Consider the following 20,180-nt stretch of genomic DNA (forward strand, 5'->3'; position numbering starts at 1 on the left):
GAAAGAAAGTATCTTGTGAGAGGGGATCCACTCCGTGTAACCATACACCACCTCTTGGTTTGACTGACATCACTAATTTTGGAAGCACAAAAGAGAATCACTGAGGAAACATCATCTGTTCCAAAGATTTTGATTTATAATTCAATTTCATTTATAATGTGCAGTTTACAAGCCATTGCAAATTTCCTAAGTCATAAGCACAAGACGAAGAAAGTAATAAAAAAGAGTTTCAGCAGAGGATACGGACAAGTCAGAAGTAGTCATGTCAGTGAGATTCAGCCTTACTTTCTTGCATTATAAAACATCGAAGAAGCTACCAAATGCATCTGTCAATCACCAGACTAAGTAAGCTGAGCTCAGACATGTGGCTGCAGATTATTAGAATACACTGTTTAAATTATTTTTTTCCATAACTTTGAATTCAAAAACTGTATTTGGTAATGTATAGATATGGAACTCCGGGGGTTTTTTTGTTTCCTTCACAATTTTGCTGTTGGATGTTCCAAGCAATTAAGCTTAACAAACAATATCATATGATGTGCAGAAATATAAATTTTGCAAAAGTAAATTAACAGAGACAACTACTGTAATTTCCAAAAGAGCAGATTTTAAGTCTAACGGCTTTTTTCTAGGCATGTGGAGAGATCACAGAGTTAATCATCCATGGAACAGCATATTAGTCTGTGAACTTCCACTAGCCCGGCTTCATCAGTCTATGCAGCTAATTGTACCAATCTAAATTGGTTACCTCTGAAACAGAAGACAGTGAGAAGACTACTCTTGTCTGTAGCTGGAATGGGAGGTGTTTTGCCACAACATCACATCTGCCTGTTTTCATTGTTGCCTTCTTATTCAAAAATCCTTTTCTGTCCCTATGAAGTGGAATATATATAATGCATATATAGCAAACTCTTTAAGCACATAACTGGCTCATAAGACTACCTATGTGCTTAAAGTCAAGCATGTGCTCAGCTGTTTTGGTAAATGGAGGACTTCAGTCTGCTGTTACCAAGATCCACATTGAAAAGGATCCTCTCAGTACTTATGAGAGCTATCATTATAGCAGGTTTGCTCCTGGTGAGGGAAGGAGGAGCCCAGCAGCTTCGTATTATCAATTCCATCCTTCAACCAAAAGGCTCCAGTAGGCACAGGATGCCAAATGTAAAGATAAATGCAACTAGGGAAAGCGGTATAAAGTCCTCCAAGAAGATACATAGAGAAGTTAACACAGGCTGGAGTTCTGTACTATCAGCTGCACTTGTGTTTGAAAACAACCCGAAGGAAACCTCCAGCAGGAGCTCCACAAAACGCCAAGGAGAGACAATACCACCGCTATGATTCCCGAGTATTACATTGTAGTTTGCAGAACTAAAAGAAACAAGAAAATACACATTGTTGTGATCTCATAAAATAAGTTCAGAAATATGATCTTCCCTTTAATTTATCCATCCCATAATGTGTCACCTTTGCGGCTACTCTCGGCACACAGCAGTAACAGCAGCAACAGAAACTGGAGGAATAGTCTCTACACTGGTACCATCTAGACACAACTTGAGGTTGAAAGTCAGAGTACTATGGCTCATTTATAGCTTTTTGTTGGAAACAGATGTCAGAGAGCCTAATCTGTATAAGACTTAGTATGATAACAAATGAAACTCTGGGCATTAGTGGGGAGGACAAGTTAGCTTCTACCAAAAGACACAAAATGTCCAAAGAAATCTGTGTAAAGGGTAGCTAATTTCTGATTCTAAATAGAGACTTGCTAATTAGCAGATGGTTGTTTTTCTGTATAGTTGAACACTTAAATATTCAATGAAAAATCAAACTTAGAGAAAGAACACTGGCTATTATCTGCAAATTTAATAATCACAGCCAGCTTAATGATGATGTCTAAGTCAAATAAACAATGTAAAATTTTATGAACATGTGATAAGTTCTAAATGACAGAAATGTCACTTTTGAAGTTAAGTGATGGTCAGAAGTTCAATTTTTTTTTATTTCGATCAAGTCAACAACAATTGATGGCAATAATAGAAAGTTACAAGGGAAAAAATTGATGCATTCAAATACATAAACCAAATATATTGTATTTTTAAAATAAGTTCATTTCTTTTTTTTTTTTTATTCTTTGGAAATTTTACATTTGCTTTTGACCACTATTAAATCTATTTCCATTCCAACAGGAGTTTGTACCTTCTTAAGTTTTTACTTTTGCTGGTGAATTCAGAAATGAAATTGAACAGTGAAATATTTCTCTCATGCTCTCAAAGAAATGCAAATTAATTATATTGCATGCCTTCTGTTAACAGAATGACTATCAGCCCAGTGTTATTTCTACATGTTTAGTGTCACAAAAGGAATGGTTACTTTAGTAGACCCACATGAAGATGCCAGTAAAGCTGAAGACTCTAGTCAGAGCTTAAAGACAAATTCATTCTTTCTTGAACTCTGAAAGTTTCAAACTGCCACTTAGGCAAATTTCAATGTGCTTTTTAAAAGTGGAATTTTCTAATTTTTTTTTTAAATCACAACCTCTTTTTCTTCATTATTTGTCAAACAGTAGTAGTGTACTATGTGCTGTAGCTGCACAACCAATATAGCATAAACTCTGCTTTCTTGCCTAGTCCCTTAATCAATCTACACATGCTAATTTGCAAACTGCCTAAAAAGAATCAGTATCTTTCCCATTTCCTCTCTACTTTAATTTTCCCTCACTCCATTCTTTGTCCTGTTCCTTCCTATACAATGTCTGTCATATCTCCTTTCATATACTATTTTCATTTCACTCCGCCTCCCAACCAAATATGCAGAACCAAGGGAGTAATGAAATAAATCATTTGGTCAGTTTAAATAAAACTTCTCAATGCTAAGATGCTTAAATCCTTATAGAACTGAGAAAACACAACCTGAAATGTATTTAGATATAGTATGCTTGCTGAATTTCCAGTTTTATAAAGTCTACTTTCAAAAAAAAAAAAAAAAAAATTACTTTCCTTCCTCCCATTCACCTTCTTTAAACTTAGAAATAACTAAAAAATTCTTCCGTTAACTGTTAAACCATTAAATCCTGACCTGAAATCAAAACGCGTGTCCACCACCTTCATCAACTCCCCCTGCAAATGCTATAGAGTACTTTGCAACGACACCTTTAGAACCTTAAATAAAGGCTATAAAATGCATTATATTCACAACAATATCCACGTTTGTGTGGTGCAGCTGGCTTCTGAAAAGCTGCAGCATTTTCCAATGCTAAGGTCTCTTATCTGAACGATTGTAACTGATTATGCAAGATATATTAATCTTTTTCAATACAAACTAAAATTTGCTGACAGAAAATTGTTTTACTTGTTACTGAAGAAGGCACTGTCAGTTGCTCCCAAAGCAGAAAAGATAACTAAGGCACTAAGCAATTTTTGAAACTATTTTAGCTATTTCACACGTGAACAACTTACTGGGAACTGTGACTAGATTTGAATGAGTATGGAATAGTTATCAGAGTCCATATTCACCAACTTCATGCTGATAGTTGTCACTCATATCATCTCCTTGGAAACAGCTAAGGAGAAAAATTACAGACATCACTTTTCCCAAGTTTTCCTTGTATATCGTTTCTTTATATGTCATCCACACACAATTATATATGCGGAACAAGGAAGAAATAAAACCTTACTTACTCAGCATCTCACCTTAGAAAGCAGGGCCCTATTAACAAAACCTGAGACCCTGAGTAAAGAATATATTTACTAACTGTTCCACTTCCTTCCACAAAATAATAATTAAAATCTTAATACTGGGGAAAAACTTTAACTAACATTGAAATAGTGCTTAGAATTTGATACATACATCCTGTTAAATTTTGCAGACTTTTTAACAAATTCATGGCTATCTATGTTTTATAAAATGAAATGAACACACTTACCACGTTTCATAATGGACCCATTCCCTGGGAGCACTTGGAGCAATAGCTATGTTCCTCATTGGCAAAAGAAGGTTGCTGGGGTTTTTTGGGTTTTGTTTATCTGTTTATAAAGGCCACTTTCTATTATTTTGTAAGAAAACCATTAGTAAGAACAGATATGCAGATTTCTGTTTTGCTGTATGTATTATTTAGAAAAGGATTAATACCTTTTTTTTTTTTAAGTAAAGTTGTGTTTTGTGAATCAAGGGGAAAGAAAGCCCACCTCAAATAATCAAGTTCAAGTTGTTCTTACAGGCTGACAATCAAGAGGAAAAGCAAAAAGAACCCAATGCCTGAAATTTGCTGAGGAATTAAGGTCTGAATTCTACTGAGTCCTATGCTTTCATTTTTACAGAATTTTTTTTTTAAATAGGAAATCTTAATATGCTATACTTATGGATTCCAGCTGATAAAAGAAAATAAATTTCAGAAGGTTTAAAAATTTTTTGGGATGTCTGATATGTACTTTTTCAGTCCTCTGAATGTGATTGCAGTTAGAAACAATATTTTCTGTGAAATCTTTAAATCTAAACAACATGTACAAAGGAGGTGTGTAGTCATCAGAAAGGTAATTGTATGGGATTTGCAAGATGTTTGATATTTCTCTCCATTCCATTTTGGAAAAAACTGTTTGTGATAGATACAGGGTAAACAAGCAGAGCAAGAACCTCAGTCCTCAGCTATATTTATGTGCACATATACACAGCCTTGTGACTTTTCTGTGGGCAGGATGCCATTGACTTTTCTGTAACATCAAGCAAGTGATTAATGCGATCAGGTGAAGACATGTACATGATATTTTTTTTCAGCTCATTTCCTCTCTATGCCTGTACTTTATAGATAAATTTAAGTTTCTACCAGCCAACCTGCATCTTTTTGGAGACAAATGTCTAATGTTTAATATTATGATTTAAGCAACTCTGAAAATGATCTTACAGTCCTAATTTTGCACAGATGACATCTACCTGGATAAATCAAAAAGATACTGCACTGCTTAAACCCCTATCTGTTCTCTGTGAGAAGTGTGAGTGCATTGCTGTGGTATACAAACCCAGTGTAGGCCTAGTCAATGTTTATATAAAGAATGACAAAATGTTGCACAATAGCCAGTTGCACAATACACATGCACCTGTGGCCAAGCCATATACAGTGCACCAAAACAGAAGTCTGATTAGCATGAATCATTTGCTAGGTAGGACTTTGAAAATCCAAATCAGAAGGACCAAGCTGAAGAGCAGTTATTCCCAAGTCTAACCAGATGTTCTGCTGGTTATTGTGCCAGTCAGCCATCCAAAATGGGACGTTTTCTCAACTACTTTTTTCAATGCTGCAAATGCATGACCCTATGAAAGTCCTCTTTCTCTGCAAGGAGTTTTACAGTGAAGTGAAAAAGATATCTAGACTCTGAATTCAAGAGATGGAGACAAAAATTTCATCATGCTAATGACTGCCCTACAATCCAAAAGATTCAATTTCAGTTCAGGTTTTCTTTATGCCATAAATGGATGCTGTGAGTCTTGAGGAATTCTATCATTGGGAAGTCCTTGGCTAATAAGGATGTGCTTTGAAACCAGTGTGGGTGTCACTTCATAGTCCACTCTTTTGGACTGTAATGACATGTATCAACTGGAAATGGACTGCTTTGTCATAGTCATCCAGTCCTGAAAGCAGAAGCTATATAGCAGGAGACTTCTCCATTATGCTGCCTTAAAGAGACTCTCTCTTCCCTGAAAACATTCTTGGTACTAAGCTTAGATAAGACAAGGTTTGCTATTTTTAGTAACCACTCCTTTTGATGCCCAGTCTCCTCAAAATGTCTCAAAGCTGTTAGAAGTAAAGTAACAAACACTGTGAAATAAGGTAATGAACACTGTATTTAATAAACTCAAGAATTCTGTAGTTATAAACTCATCTTAAGACCTCATTTGTTTGTGTTTGAATTCTCTATATAATCTAGTAAGAAGAACAATTGATGGAACTGATGGCATTGATGGAATTTGTATAAAGAATAAAACAGTGGGTACTGATGAATCACCAAGATCTGTAGTTCTAAAGGCTGTCTCTTTTTTCCATCATTTTTTTCTGCTAGATTTGTCCAACAAACCAGAACAAAACCTCAAGGAATTAGAAATCACTAATAAATGCTGTGCACAGGTGAATTTTATTAATGATTTACTTATAAAGAAACCAATTACAAATTGTAACCTAGATGTAAATTGAATAGCACTCAAAGATTCATGTTCTCCTCACCCATGACAAACATCTACTAATGGACACAGCAAACAACATGAACACCCTCATGAATCAGGCATCTTGCAGTTCAGTCCATCTTCTGATCCTCTGCAGCAGACAGAAGAAGAACAGGATCATGTTCCAAATTGAAGCTAATCTTTTGTGGTGTCTCAAGTTCAAGATACACTCCTTGAAGCCAGAGTTTCTCTTTAAACCTGTTTAAAAAAGGTCAGTTAATATTGCCCATATTTTTAATGGTGGCAGCTGCTGCATTCCCTTTCATAAGCAACACTGTGGTGGTTGGCATAGGCTGGTCTCTGTGGTCTTGAGACAACACGAGTTTAGAGATCAAATAAAGAATCAAATAATGAATTCTCTATGTGCCCTAAGTAAAATTAACATGATTTTACATTTGATTTTTTTTTTTCCTTTGGAATATCTGCCATTTCACAGAAATACAAAAAAACCCTGAGCAAAATATATGGGATCAATGCTTAATCAGTTGAACATGATGGAAAGTGTGCAGGCAGCTTATGATGAAATGAGAAGTTTTTGAATCAACATATGCAATAATTTTCCTTTCCTTTTACCTGTTGCTCTATGTCTAGATAGACAAACCTGAGGAACTTAAAGACAAAAGAACACTGCTTTTTCTTTTTTCTATGGCTTTTTGCTAGAGAATTCACTATGTATGAAAAGTTCAGATAATATTCAGAAACTTTTCAGTGTCCGTAATAGTTAACAAAAGCATTTTTCTGTGACCAGTGTAAACTTAACATTTTGAGCAGACTGTGAAAGACTAGCCTGACAGCAGCCCCACAGATTCTCAGCCACTTTCCCAGGTCACATTAACCATCACTTCTTTAAAGCCATGAGACTCCTGGAGCCTCTTTTCCATCACGTCGCTCCACATAACTTCTAGAAAGCAAGCTATTTTACTGTATCATCATGAAACCAGCTTTTCACTGTAAAACAATCTTACCATTTTCAGAGTTTTGTAGTAAACATTATCAATAGAATTGTTCAGGTATTTTCTGTTGAAAACCTCTGACAGCAAGCCTCATTTTTACGTACACAATCTCTTCCTAACCCCCACCTACATCCCTATGTTACCTCATTTTATCTGAAGTTTCCAGTGAAACAGTGAACTAACAGTAGAATAAGCCAGATTAGCAACAGTCACAGGGTATAAAAACTCTCTCATCCCTGAATGCATTACTCAAAAGACAGACAGTTCTGGCACCATAAACTACAGTAGGCTATCAGAGCCTAAATTCAGGAGACAAGATTTAATCTTGTGCAAGAAGTTACCATGAGGACTGTTGAATTCATGTGTATCATTTAATATTCTGAAATTGCACAGTGGGAACTTTTGTCATCTTCAATCAATTAATGAACAATAACTGTTCATGTACTATTAGAATTACAACTTATTCTTCTAAATAAGATGCTTACCTAGTAGAAAACTTTGTTTACATATTCCGTTGTTGAAACTTCATGTTCATGTAGTTGTACCAATTTGGACTTCTGGAATACTTCGTATCTTTCAGCTGTTTAATCTTACATTAATATCTAGACTAAGATACCTAGATTTTTAAAAATTATTTCACAAAACTAAATACCTTATTGCACACACTCCATTTTCTATTGTATTACAAAGTCCTTCATCAAACAGAATTGCATATCTTCTGATGAAGAATTAAGCGTATAAGGTAGTCACACATTATGCACTTCATTTACGTTATGCAAAAATTAATAGGATTAGGAAGAGTGTTTGATGTGTCCTTTGTAAATTAAGGTCCATACAGCTATTGGCGTATTACAAGATGTAGCACAGAGTAAGCTGCAAGTTACCTTACTGGGAGATGTTTAGCCACTGGCCTTTCATCTCGCACACAATGTGTGTCGTGGGCTTGTACGTTGTGGTGACATTCACTTCTTCTGAAAAGTACCCGTCTTCCCATTCTGATTTAGCCTGAGTTACAGTGGAAACTTCTGGGATTTTATTCTTCTCTGAAACAAAACATACATTAGTAAGTGGTGCTCATTTAATATGGCAACAACGTGCCCAAAAGCATACAGCTGGCAGGATAAATCACCTATCACGGTTATGAAAGCAGAACAGTGTGCCTTTCCAATTTCATTGCTGGCAACACAAATATATTTTCCAGTATCAGCAAGGACTACATTTCTTTTTAAAAGGTAATAGGTATCTCCTAATTTCTCAATCTGTAAAACAATAGAATGCACATAGGAGATTATTAGTAGCATAAAGCAAAATACATTATCTTTCTCTCAAGAAATATTTCAAGAACATTAGAACATACACTTATATCTCCAGATACCACTTGGATATCATCCTTCATCCAGCAGACATGTGGTTTGGGCTTTCCATGTACAGTGCAATAAAGGATTAAATCTTCTCCTTCTTGTAGAGTCGTATGTCCAAATTTTTGTATGAAGTCTGGCTGTTTTCCTTGTACTGAAAAAAAATTATTCGCTGTATTTTAAAAGGCACAACTAAAGCAACAGAAGAAAAAACCCATTCTCATAATTATAAAGTTCACCACATTGTATGACAAAGAAAGCCTTTGTTGATGCCTGGAACTCAGGATAACTTGTTTGCAAGACAGTTAGTAGGCAGGTATTATTTATCTATATAACAAAGTTTGTTGAAACATATGGATATTAAGCACCTAAGAATTTCACGCATCGGCATAGTGATATTAGTTTCATGGTAATGTTAAAGAGTCGTGTTCTTTGTGTAGGTAGTAGGCAAGTCTGTGTGGATTATTGTGTTTCAGTGAATTTGGAAGAGTAAATATTCTACAAAAATTTAAAGTGACAAAGTCAAGAAAGCACACTTTTGCATTTAGTGTATTGTTGTACACCACACTCTTTCTTCATTTTTTTCGCTTATTCTTCTAGTAAAAAAGTTACTGAAAAAATAAAAAAAGATTGATCTACATTTGCAACAACAAAGAAGGCCAGAATGTGGCCTCTGTACTATGATCAAGATCATTATTTTGGCGATCATTAATACTGAAACCATGAACTACCAGATCATCCAGTACAAATCTAATTCAGATCAAGGATGGGCAAATAATTGTATTTCTATTGCAATAACTAGAGCACATGAGGTTGTGTTTGTGCTGGCTTCATGACAACTGTGAGAGGACAGATGACACCTGAGCCAGTACAAGGCCTGGCTAATACAAATTAACCCATCAAAATCATTTGAAGAAATGTCCATTATCAGCATCAGTTTGTACTGAATCAAAGCATTGCTTCACGTGACATGTAACTTAATGAGCTGTAAAGCTGGATTTACTGGATCACTGTACTACTACCTGAGGTTCCACTTATTCCACCTCCAGGGCCACAGTAAAAAAGAAGGTAACCTCAGAACTCCAACTAAGTATTCTTGACACAGGGATCCAAAGCAGCAGATGTTAACACACAGAAGCACACACAAAGACATACGCTACAACAAAAATGAACATTTTGCTTTCCTACCACATAAAGAATGCCTTCTTGTTCCTCTTAACTATAAATTCTATCATGTGTCCATAATAGTTAACAAAAGTAATCACCAGCTTTCTCAGAAACTGAATGTTACTGAAATGTGTGATAAATTACAGAGCTTGAAACTGCTCTCAACTATGCCAGCACTGGTCCACTGTTTGAGGATGAAAATTTTTTCTTTATGCTGTTGTGAAACAAAAATCAGTCTACTCTGCAAAAGGACTCAGCAACTTCTCAACCCAAATATATCGAGCCCATGGCTATTTTTTTGCCAAATGTGGGACTGTCAGCATGGTGAGGCAGACATTTTCACCCACTGTATTACTAAATCCACTGCTTAGGTGAGCTCTTACTTGCAATAAGCATTCAAGCTTAGCTGATTTTTTTTTTTTTTACATTCTTCCATGTGCTGTAGGACTGACACCACAATATAGATCAGAAGTAGATGAGCTTTACTCTCTCATACTCTTGCTAACTTAAGGTGTGTATTAGCCAGTCCCAGCAGCTCAAACAACTTGGTTCTTAGCTGTTGAAAGTTAGCATGTACAAACTGCCACCCACCATTGCATTGCGTTCACCTGAAGCACAGAAATTTGGGATCTGTAGCTTCACTTCAAGCAAGAGAACCAACCTTAAACCCCTGCCTCCTCTTTGCAGGCAGCTGGCAATACATCACAAACAGTGCATATATTCCAGTGGAAAAAGTGGGCATGAGCCACTCCTTGTGATATTTTTGGCTGGATTTCATCACTTGTGCAGTTTGTATTACCTTATGAAGTCAGGCTGCATCTCATACCAGGAAGGGTTTTACCATTTAAAAAAAAAAAAAAAAAAAAAAAAATCTTCTGAGTGGAATGGTGATGATGATCAGATCCTATCTTGATTTTGTATCAGTAAATCAGCATAAAAACAAGTTTATTGACTTCCCATTATCTTCTCTAAAAATTTAGGCTAGACTGAGATTCACACCGTGCTGCTCAGACTTCAGATTCGCTCAGCACTGATCTAAAGTAAGGCACTGCACTTCATTTAGAGATTTTTGTCTCAGTCAAACTCCTAAGACAATCAGAAGGAATTTTATTAAGGAACACCAAGGAGGTCTCATGACCCAATTGATCTGAAATATCCATAATCCTGAGCTCCAATCTTATTGAATACCATGGTGTCGCCTCATTAAAGGAAGTCTGAGCAGTAATTTTTAAAGACACAGCTCCTCTGAGCCACGAAAGATATACACACGCAAAAATTACTAGCTTACCGTAGCAAAGGCTCCAGACAAATGTCCAGAAACAGGTATACCTTACCAATCGTTTGAGAGGAAGCCACCATCTCCATTGCAGCTCCAGCCACATCTGATTCAAAGCCAGCCAGGGGAATGCCTCATCCGCCCTTGCCTACTGACTCATACCTGGGCCCTCAGACAGGCTGCTTCTTTTGAAAAATGAAAATAATTAATCCCTTTCCCCTTCAAACTCATGCACCTTGTGTATATGCCCCTTCACACAACTCCACATCTTGTAGTCAGGCAATCTCATTCACCACTTACTTTCTTAATGGGTGTCTGTATATGGGGAAGGAGGAAGGGAGGTTAGCTTTGTAATATGCTTAAGTATAATATTTTTGTTGTAAGGCTAGAGAGACTGAGATTTAAATATGCTCTTTAAGACAGCAATTGGAAGGATGCAAACATTTTGGGGTCTTGAAGTAACTATAGGTTCAAAACTGTGACTGTGCTCAGGGGAACTCAGCACTGTAAAACAAGAAAGTAGCAGAACCAGAAAAATACAAAACACCTAGATTAATTCCCTGCTTCTACAGTATGGTTAAAAGGAGGAGGAAGTGAAGCATGCACAACGTGAACTACATAAAAAAAAGGGGGGGTGGGGGGACGGTAAGCATTACATTGAAATTATTGCCGAAACAGAATGAATATGGGTTTCCTTCAGAGAAATATTAGCGTGTCATGAGACTACATCACTGTCACTCTTATTTTAAATTATCTGAACAGAAAACAGCAGGAATTTTCCAGAAAAGTTTTTTGGGCATTCATTAGAGTCCTTAAATAAACAGTACTTAAACCCAGACTGTCAACATAGCAGTAATCAGCATTGATTACACATTTGTTTACAAAGCAAAGCATTTAAACCCACAACACTTTCAGTACCCTTCTATCTCTAATCTCTCTCTCTTTTTAAAATCTTGTTTCTTGCAGCAATTAAAAATGTGGCTGGTATCCACATACCCATTAAAAATTGTGCATTTAAAACTATTCCTGATTTCAAGTCGATGCAATACTACACTCACAAAATTGTTTTGTTTATCCAAAATTCACAGAAATATTCAAATTCTCAGAGGAAAGGTTTAATGAACTAAGGGATTACGTACTTCTACAATACTACAGATCTACAGATCTGCTAAGGCAATTTCTGGCCTTATATTTATATTTATACCTTTTTGCATTTGACTATTATAATATCTGACTATGCAAAAATGACAACATTCTGAGAAGTGACAAGGTGCTTGTTTTGACCTATTATTTCACAGTGTCTGCTATATAGCAATAAAATGAATTCCATACTTGCGTGTACTCTTGAAAATAATAGTGTGCTTAGATATTTAAAGTTGGATTCATTTGCATCTTTCTTCTCACAGGTCAAACTTGAAAGATCTTACTTAACATTTAAATAGGAACTCAATTCCAGGATTTAATCCAATAGTAGGAAGCTTACTTTTCATAGATAATATGTCTGTGTAAAAATGAAAGTGGATGCATTGGCACAGGAGCAGATCAAGAGCCACTTCAGCTGCTTTTGAACTGAATAGCAAAACTGAGGCTCATTTTCCTTAGACAGGCAGCTGGCTTCCCTGGGTGACAAGTAAGATACTGGGATCTTCCATATAAGCTTTAGACCCATATAATTTTAATCAGGGTGTACAAAGAATTCTGCATTTATCTGTCTTTCCCCAGTGGAATAATTTTGTTTTGTCTTGGCATAGTTGGAGACAAGATCACCCTTGACATCTTTTTTCTGTGAGGCTCTGTTGAAGTCTGGGCTACCTAATTTGTCAGTCACAACAGTCATTTATGGTTCAAGCTAGAAAATGACTGTTAAGCTCACCAAGTGTGGTATTTCACTACCATTCTACTTTTTTAGATTTGTGGACAGAGGGCAACTTTCCCTGTTTCAACAGATCATAGCAGTGAACAGTTACAGGGGCATCATGTCAATACAACCTCCTCATCTGGAAAGCCTTCCTGGAGCATATAATCCCAAATCAAGTCTCAAATAGCAATGCCTTGAAAAAGTCCATTAAAATAAACTACTTTTGTGTCTTATTCAGCACATGAACTACCAATAGTACTTTCAAAATACGATGAAAAAAGAGAAAAATAGATAAGGAAAATACAAACTTTAGCAACAAGGGTGATTCCATGAACTATATAAACCATAATTCAGAAGAAAAGAAAATCAGCATTGTATTGATTTTAAATATTTTTCTGCTAAGGAGGCAAAACATAGTATACTCAATTAGATATTTGCAGCATGATACATACTCAGAATTTTACTAAAGGCAGAATATGCTTGTTCATAGGCATATGCAGTGCAGATTTGTAAATGTTCAAATAAAATTTGCGCTCTCTCTGAGGCTTCTCTAACTCCTCCCCTCTTAGAGGAAAGATGACAGTCCTCCTTGTTATGCTTGGAACTGGGACCGTAAACCAAATCCCAATAAAAGGCTACATCACTGGCAAGCTTCTAAATAATATTAATAAAAAGATGGAATAAATCTTACTTGGATTAAAAGCTGCATCTCTTACTCAATTTTGTAAACTGGCCTTGTATTCTGGCTGTCAAATCTCAGGTAAAGCAAGTAACTGAGATCTCTCCCACATGTTCTAAAGCCTGTTATATGACGTTAACAGAAACAGATTTAACGCAAATGTGTATGAGAGAGGAGGTCCGCATGCCTGCTCCCTTGTAATATCGTAGGAGCCTGGACGTACATCAGGAAGTGTTACAAGGCAGGAGAAAGAACATGTCCCCATAATCTGTGTACACTCATCCAGAAATTCTGTGTCTGTTTGTTGCCTTTTTAACTCGTAGAGCTGATTATCATAAATAGTGAGTGGTCTTTCTGTAAGTGCCAGTAAGCAATGAGATCCAACTACAAGTCTAGATCCAAGCTACCTCCAATTCCTGCTCTGTGACATGATGAAAACTTCTCATCTTTTTCTCCTGCTCTGATAGACCTCAGGAGTTTGGGACAGGGCTGGAATCTGCTTGGAAAATCTCTGCTTTCAATCCTTGATTTTTGTGTGCATATACTTACCCTCAATACTGGAGGCAAAAATGCCTGAAAAAGTGACCTGAGTATTATATAAAAGTTACACAGACAATCAGAAAACCAGTCAAAATAACATCCATGATTACTTTTAATTTTTGAATGATGGCAACTCTCAGTAAAAAAAAAAGGATTAAAGGGCAGCCATCACCTAGAAGACTCATTTTCAAAGAGAAAATGAGTGTTATAAACAGGATAAAGTTATCAAGCACTGGCAGCGCTGTAGCAGGCAAAACCTTACAGCATGTAGGAGAGGCATTTTGATGTGTTCTTACCACAATATTTCATAATGTACCGCTCATGCAAGTCAGCTTGTTTACATAGGCTCTTTGCTGTATGTTTGTAACAGACATACATAAAGTCATAAGGGCACGAAAACATTAAGCTGAATTTTACTTTTACGAAAATTGAAACATTAAAAACCATACTAATTAAAATTAGCTTTATTGTGAAATGGAAAGTACACTTTAGGAAAATAGGTGATTTTTATACCTGAGAGAATTCTTATGAATCAACATTTTTGGGAGATGACTGAACTTAGAAAGTTGTTCATTAAGGGTAATACCAATTTTAGTTAGAATTTACTTTGATCCCCCATCTGCTCACCACCTCCTCCTCCTGCTCCCTCTCGTATTGCTGTGAGGTTATATTCCCTTGAGAACTTCTCCTGTTTCAAAGTTACAGGAATTTTAATAAAGTTGCAGTCACTGGGCCAAAATATCTAAATGTCAGTCTTCAATCTCACTGACCCCTGGCAATTTGCAATACATATTCTGTTCATAGCATGCTACACAGTAAAAGGCTTACTTCATTTCAGCAAATTGTGCAAGAGAAAGTAAATATTTCCTTTCTATAAATTTTACTCACCAGCACAGTTGTAATATGAAAGCTGCAAATCAAAGATGCAGGAAAAATCATGTAGCTGTTTGTCAATTGTTTTTACCATACAAATACAACAAGTACTGGACCTAAAGAATAAAGTTGCATTTGAGGCTTTATAAATGAAATATTCCACTGGTGCAGTTATGTCATTGTTCTCAAATATTTAAACAGATTACTACTTTAATAAAAAAATATTTGGGGTTGTCCTTGTCAACACTGAAATGAAATATGTAGGTGAACAAAGTTCTGGTTTGTATTTCCTGCTTTGAAATTAGAAATTTGACTGAAATAAAACATTATTTTTTTTTTTTCATAGAATCTTTAAGGTTGTAAAAGACCTCTAAGATCATTAAGTCCAACCATCACACCGTTTCGTGTGAATACACTTTTGAGTATTTCCCCAATTTAGATGATTCTGTTTGAAATCAGTGTGTTAAAAATTTTAAACATGCACAAATGCTCACTTCATAAACTATTATTTTTCTTGTCTTATACTAACAACTTTCTGGATTATTAGAAATATTTATATCTTTAATTTTATAAAAATCAGAGAAAGTATCACAAGCATCTACCTAAGTAGATTGGTGTTGGAACATCTAATTTTGCAAACATTCGGGGGGGTTGGTCTACTGAAGACTAGGAGCCACTTACACAAATCCTGATAATTCTGGGTCAAATCTTTGTAGTGCAGATGATCGCAACTCTATTGGAACTACTGCGACTTTCATTTGTGGACGCTACCCGCTGGACTAAGACAGATTTAAACATGATCTATGCCAGTGCAATCATGAATGGTATGATTTCTTTACTAAGAAGCTTTATCCTACAAATAATTTTTTTAAAAAAGTATATGAGAAAAATGCGGTTGGAAATAATACATTCGATGTTTAAAAACCGTTTCAACGCACTCCACACCCCCACCCAAAAAAACCCATATCATAAAATATACATTGATCTGAGCACTCTACCTGGGTGTATCTTGACGTTTAATACCTATAACCATTAAAACTGTTTCCAATGCTTTGTAACACCAACATTTTTAGAAAGCAAAACTCTGCCTCAGATTCTAGAAAATCTTTGTAGCTTTTTTCATGTCAGCATCACTGAGAAAGGAAAATAAGCACATAATACCGGTATTAAAGAAACAAGCAATATATCGAGTGTGACATAAAAGTGGTTTGGTACATGTTGTGAAAGATGCAGTGTAAGAAAATACGTTTAATGTTGTCTTAGCATGTGAGAATTAAGTCCAGTGCAGTCAATATTGTACTTATTTTGTGAATAGACAGTACATTAGTGATATGCTAATATAGATGACACACAGCATTATCCAGTCTATTCTTGTAATGGGTGGCCTGTTACCTTTCACGTGGAGAATGGCACTTGATGAGATAGTGCCGTTCAAATTTTTAGCCCGAACAACATAGAGGCCAGCATCTTTATCACACACCTTCTGAATGAACAAAGTATGCTTTGTCTCCTTTTGTAAAAGCTTTAAGTGCTCATCTGCAGTCAGTTTCTGGCCCTTCTTGTACCTGAAGCAGAGAGTCAGTTTTCAAGTCAGATTTATATCACCGTATGCCAAGCAGAACTTCGCAAATTCAGACAACCTCTATAACACTACATTGACAGCAGGAGATACAGCTCACTGCTGTGGTCTCATTCCTTAATTTTAAAGTTATATGTAAATATGGATGAATATTTAAACAATCCAAATTGCTAGATAATACATTCTTAATACTAGAAAATGTAGTTCTGAAAATGGTTTTCAATGGACAAGTCACAGTTATCTCACTGCAGTATTGGAGAGAGTAGCATGAAGGCCTGGGCCATCAGTTTTGTGCTGAAACATTTTTGCTAGTAAAGTGTTGAGTCAATCCACATTCAATTTGCGAATAGGCTCTGAAGATCCATAAGCAACATACAAACTTTCTGAACTTGTGTTTTCAGTATAAAGAACAATCAAGAACCTGTTCCTTCACCCCAGACACTTAACATTTACTTAGTTCACACCATCAAAACGGATAGAACAATGCATCAGGAGTTACTTCAGAGAACTGGTGTCAAATTCTAACACTTGAGGATCTGTCACCATGTATTGTTATTGACTCCTGACTTACATATCGGAAATAAGGGAAAATTCCTTGTGATGTTTCAGCATAAGCTACTTTGAACCTAATACAAACATAGAAATGCTTTTCCACACGTATATCCAATAAAATGTCTATATCAGTACAAAATACATGCTATTGGTGATTTTTTAATTACAAAACCCCACTTTTTTTTTGTTTTCTCATAAATTTCTAATTTGCAAAATGCTTCCAGTTGAATTTTTTTTAAAAGACCATAGATCAACAGTGTATATATTTTCAAGCTAAATTAAGGCTTTCTTATAAAATAAAACTGAAGGTACATCTTGTTTCACTAACAATACTCCTCAAAGTGTAGAATACCAGCATTTAAAACAAAGTAACTTTATTGATACCAACACAGTATAGCATCAAGGTTGGAGTGTCTAGTATTTTTCTCAGTGCTATAAAAGAAAATTCAGCTTACTAAAAGCTTATAGTTTGCCTAACTCTTTACACACATAATAATAATCTTAACATCAAAACATTTCCAATAAGAGGCATATCTAATTTTAATACATTAAAAGAAAGGCCTCCATTGTGAAAAACTAATGGAAGAAGTGGATAAATGGCAAATGAGGTAAAATTTTATGAAGATATGCCAACACACAGAGGACTACTACCGAAATCTTAAAATCCTGCCCCTCTTTCAGTCCCTATTCCCCTCAGCATGGCATTTCTAAAAAGTCATCTTAAAAGATGTTTCTCTAATATCATCTGTATTTCTCACAAATGCAGTATAAAGCAATCTAATTAGACATACAGAAATTCAGAGAGATAGATAGAGTGCACAAAAATATATAATATAAAACTGGTTCTCTTAGTGAAGACATTTAGGGGATTTTTTAACCTGTAACCACTCTCCATTTTTTGACAACTGACTCTCGTGTATATATATATATATATAAAAGTGTGTCTCTATGTATATGTAGTGGCTATATAAATATTTTAGTGTGTGCGCACATGTATGTGTGTCTCCGTCCATGTATAGTGCCAAGATCCTGAGAAAATGCAGGTGAATTTACTTACAGTAAATTTGGACTGTGCATTTGGTTTAAGAAATTACTGAATAAGTTTAATGTCATATTCCAGAACATAAAAACTATATGATATATTTGCTTAAAAAACATTGGATATGCTTGCAGTCGTTCAATGCTCTCATTCATAAAATTAAGTACAGAGAGATTATTTCAAGTAGATTAATTGTCAAAAGCAATTTTGAAGGTGGGAATCATGCAGAAGTGTGGAGTAGAAAGAATACAAGCCATTTATTCTAGTCTATAGATTAATTAATTTGGTTATAAGTGGTTCAAGGTGTCTTGCTAATAGGTATATTTACTTCTCCTCATTATAAGCTACCCACCATGTCAGTGTAGGCTCTGGGAATCCCGTTACTTCTACTTCCAAAGTTACTGGAGAACCTTCCATGACGGTTTTGTTAGACAGAAGCTGGGAGAAATTAGGCGCCTGTCCAGTTAGGCTGGCCATGCTGTTCTTTTCTGATGAACTTTTAATCTCTTCTTGGGTAACCATCTGCCTCTGACAGCTTCTGGTGGCGTCTGATTGAAACACGAAACCTGAGAATGCATCAGGCACAGCATGCAGCCTGTCCTGGGTTTTAGTACAGTTATTCAAGTCATGCAATTGTTCCTGTGTTTCTGCCATGCTTTTACAAAGTTCAAGGTGTTGTAAATGTGTTTTGCACACTTCAGTCATCATGCTATATACTGGCTTGGTATTTCTAGTGCAGGAAGCAGTGCTAGCTTCAGATATTCCTTGTAAGCAACAAGTCAAAGGAGATACTGCTCTGACTTTTGGACTAGAACCTGTTGAAGAGATACAAAACTTCTCAAACTGATCTGATGGGCTTTCCATTCTATTATTTGCAGCATCAGCATAAGCAGAATTTGTTAAGAAATCAGATGCTTCCGTCACTTTTTTAATACTAGTGTTTTTCTGCATTTGCAAGCTATAGGAACTGACATGCAGACTATGAGAACTACAACAGCATTGCTCTTCTAGCTCTGTTTCAGAATGTAATAGGTTGGATTCTGGTGTCTCAGAAAGCGGTGGCAAAGAGATATCATCAGGTGATATACACTCATATTCATCTCCGGAGGGTATTTCTTCTGCCAGGAGTTCAGTCTGTAAACTATCCTCTTTGGCTGAAGATGACAGCTCTGTATCCTGTGAAACAAGATCCTCACCAGCTGGACAGATGATTGGAATATCAGCCAATCTATTCCCCTCCTTAAATTAGGAGGGGAAAGAAGAGAAGGAAAAGAAGAAGAAAAAGAAAAACAGAGAGAGAATGAATTATCATTTTATGCATCCCCTTTTCATGCAGAAGCTAGCAACAATAATTGTTAATTATTAGTCGAACTAAGCTTAATGTATTCTGAGAAGCAAGAGGAAATACGTGGAAAAGGATAATTTCTCAGAAAATTTTGCAGCCGCTAACTGGAATTTCAAACTGAATAGCTTCTAGCAGATATTATAATTATATATAAGCATTTATTAAACAGTAACAATAAAATAAGAAGTGCCCCTTTCTATAAACAAAGGACAACATGTGGATATCCCATAGGTGCTGTTTATAAAGAGCATTTGCAAGGGGAAGGTGGAGGAGGAGGTGGCCTAATTACATCTAAATGAGAAACAGTTACATAGAAATAAAAACATATTAACAGCCAAATTATTGGACTTTGATTCTCTGAGAAAGAGTCAACAATCATGTTCGAGATTTACAGAATTAAACCAACATCTTTAAGATATTTTCCAAGCATTTTATATTTCCCTTAATTTTGCCAGCTGTTTCAAGACCTTGTCCAAACATTAACAGAAAACACTGTTAAAATTATTTTTATATTTTCTTGGATCCAGAATAAAATAAAAAAATCCCTCTCATCATGTTTCAAAAAGAATTGGATGTGGCACGAGTGCATTAATTTTAATCGCAAAGTATCAAAGACCTTATCTGATTTATTAATTACCTATCTGCCCCTTGATTTTTATAGAAATGTGTAATCATATATTCAGGCTTATTTCATTTGTGCCACAGCTCTCAGCAAAGGTGTTCATATGTTTTCTTATGGTATTCTCTCATTGTT

The 20,180-nt window shown here is 35.7% G+C and overlaps 1 protein-coding gene across 1 annotated transcript in view; it reads right to left on the reverse strand.

Moving 5' to 3' along the window:
• Window positions 1-6,100: 6,100 nt before the first annotated feature.
• CCDC141 (coiled-coil domain containing 141) overlaps window positions 6,101-20,180 on the reverse strand; it is a 97,341-nt gene continuing 83,261 nt past the window's right edge. The window contains 7 exon segments of the mRNA XM_054830244.1: window positions 6,101-6,405; window positions 8,045-8,108; window positions 8,111-8,203; window positions 8,290-8,419; window positions 8,518-8,672; window positions 16,304-16,476; window positions 18,434-19,320. Coding sequence (XP_054686219.1) covers window positions 6,279-6,405; window positions 8,045-8,108; window positions 8,111-8,203; window positions 8,290-8,419; window positions 8,518-8,672; window positions 16,304-16,476; window positions 18,434-19,320 — 1,629 coding nt within the window. The 3' untranslated portion in view covers window positions 6,101-6,278.

Source organism: Grus americana, chromosome 6 (genome assembly GCF_028858705.1).
Source record: "Grus americana isolate bGruAme1 chromosome 6, bGruAme1.mat, whole genome shotgun sequence".
NCBI classification, from domain to species: domain Eukaryota; kingdom Metazoa; phylum Chordata; class Aves; order Gruiformes; family Gruidae; genus Grus; species Grus americana.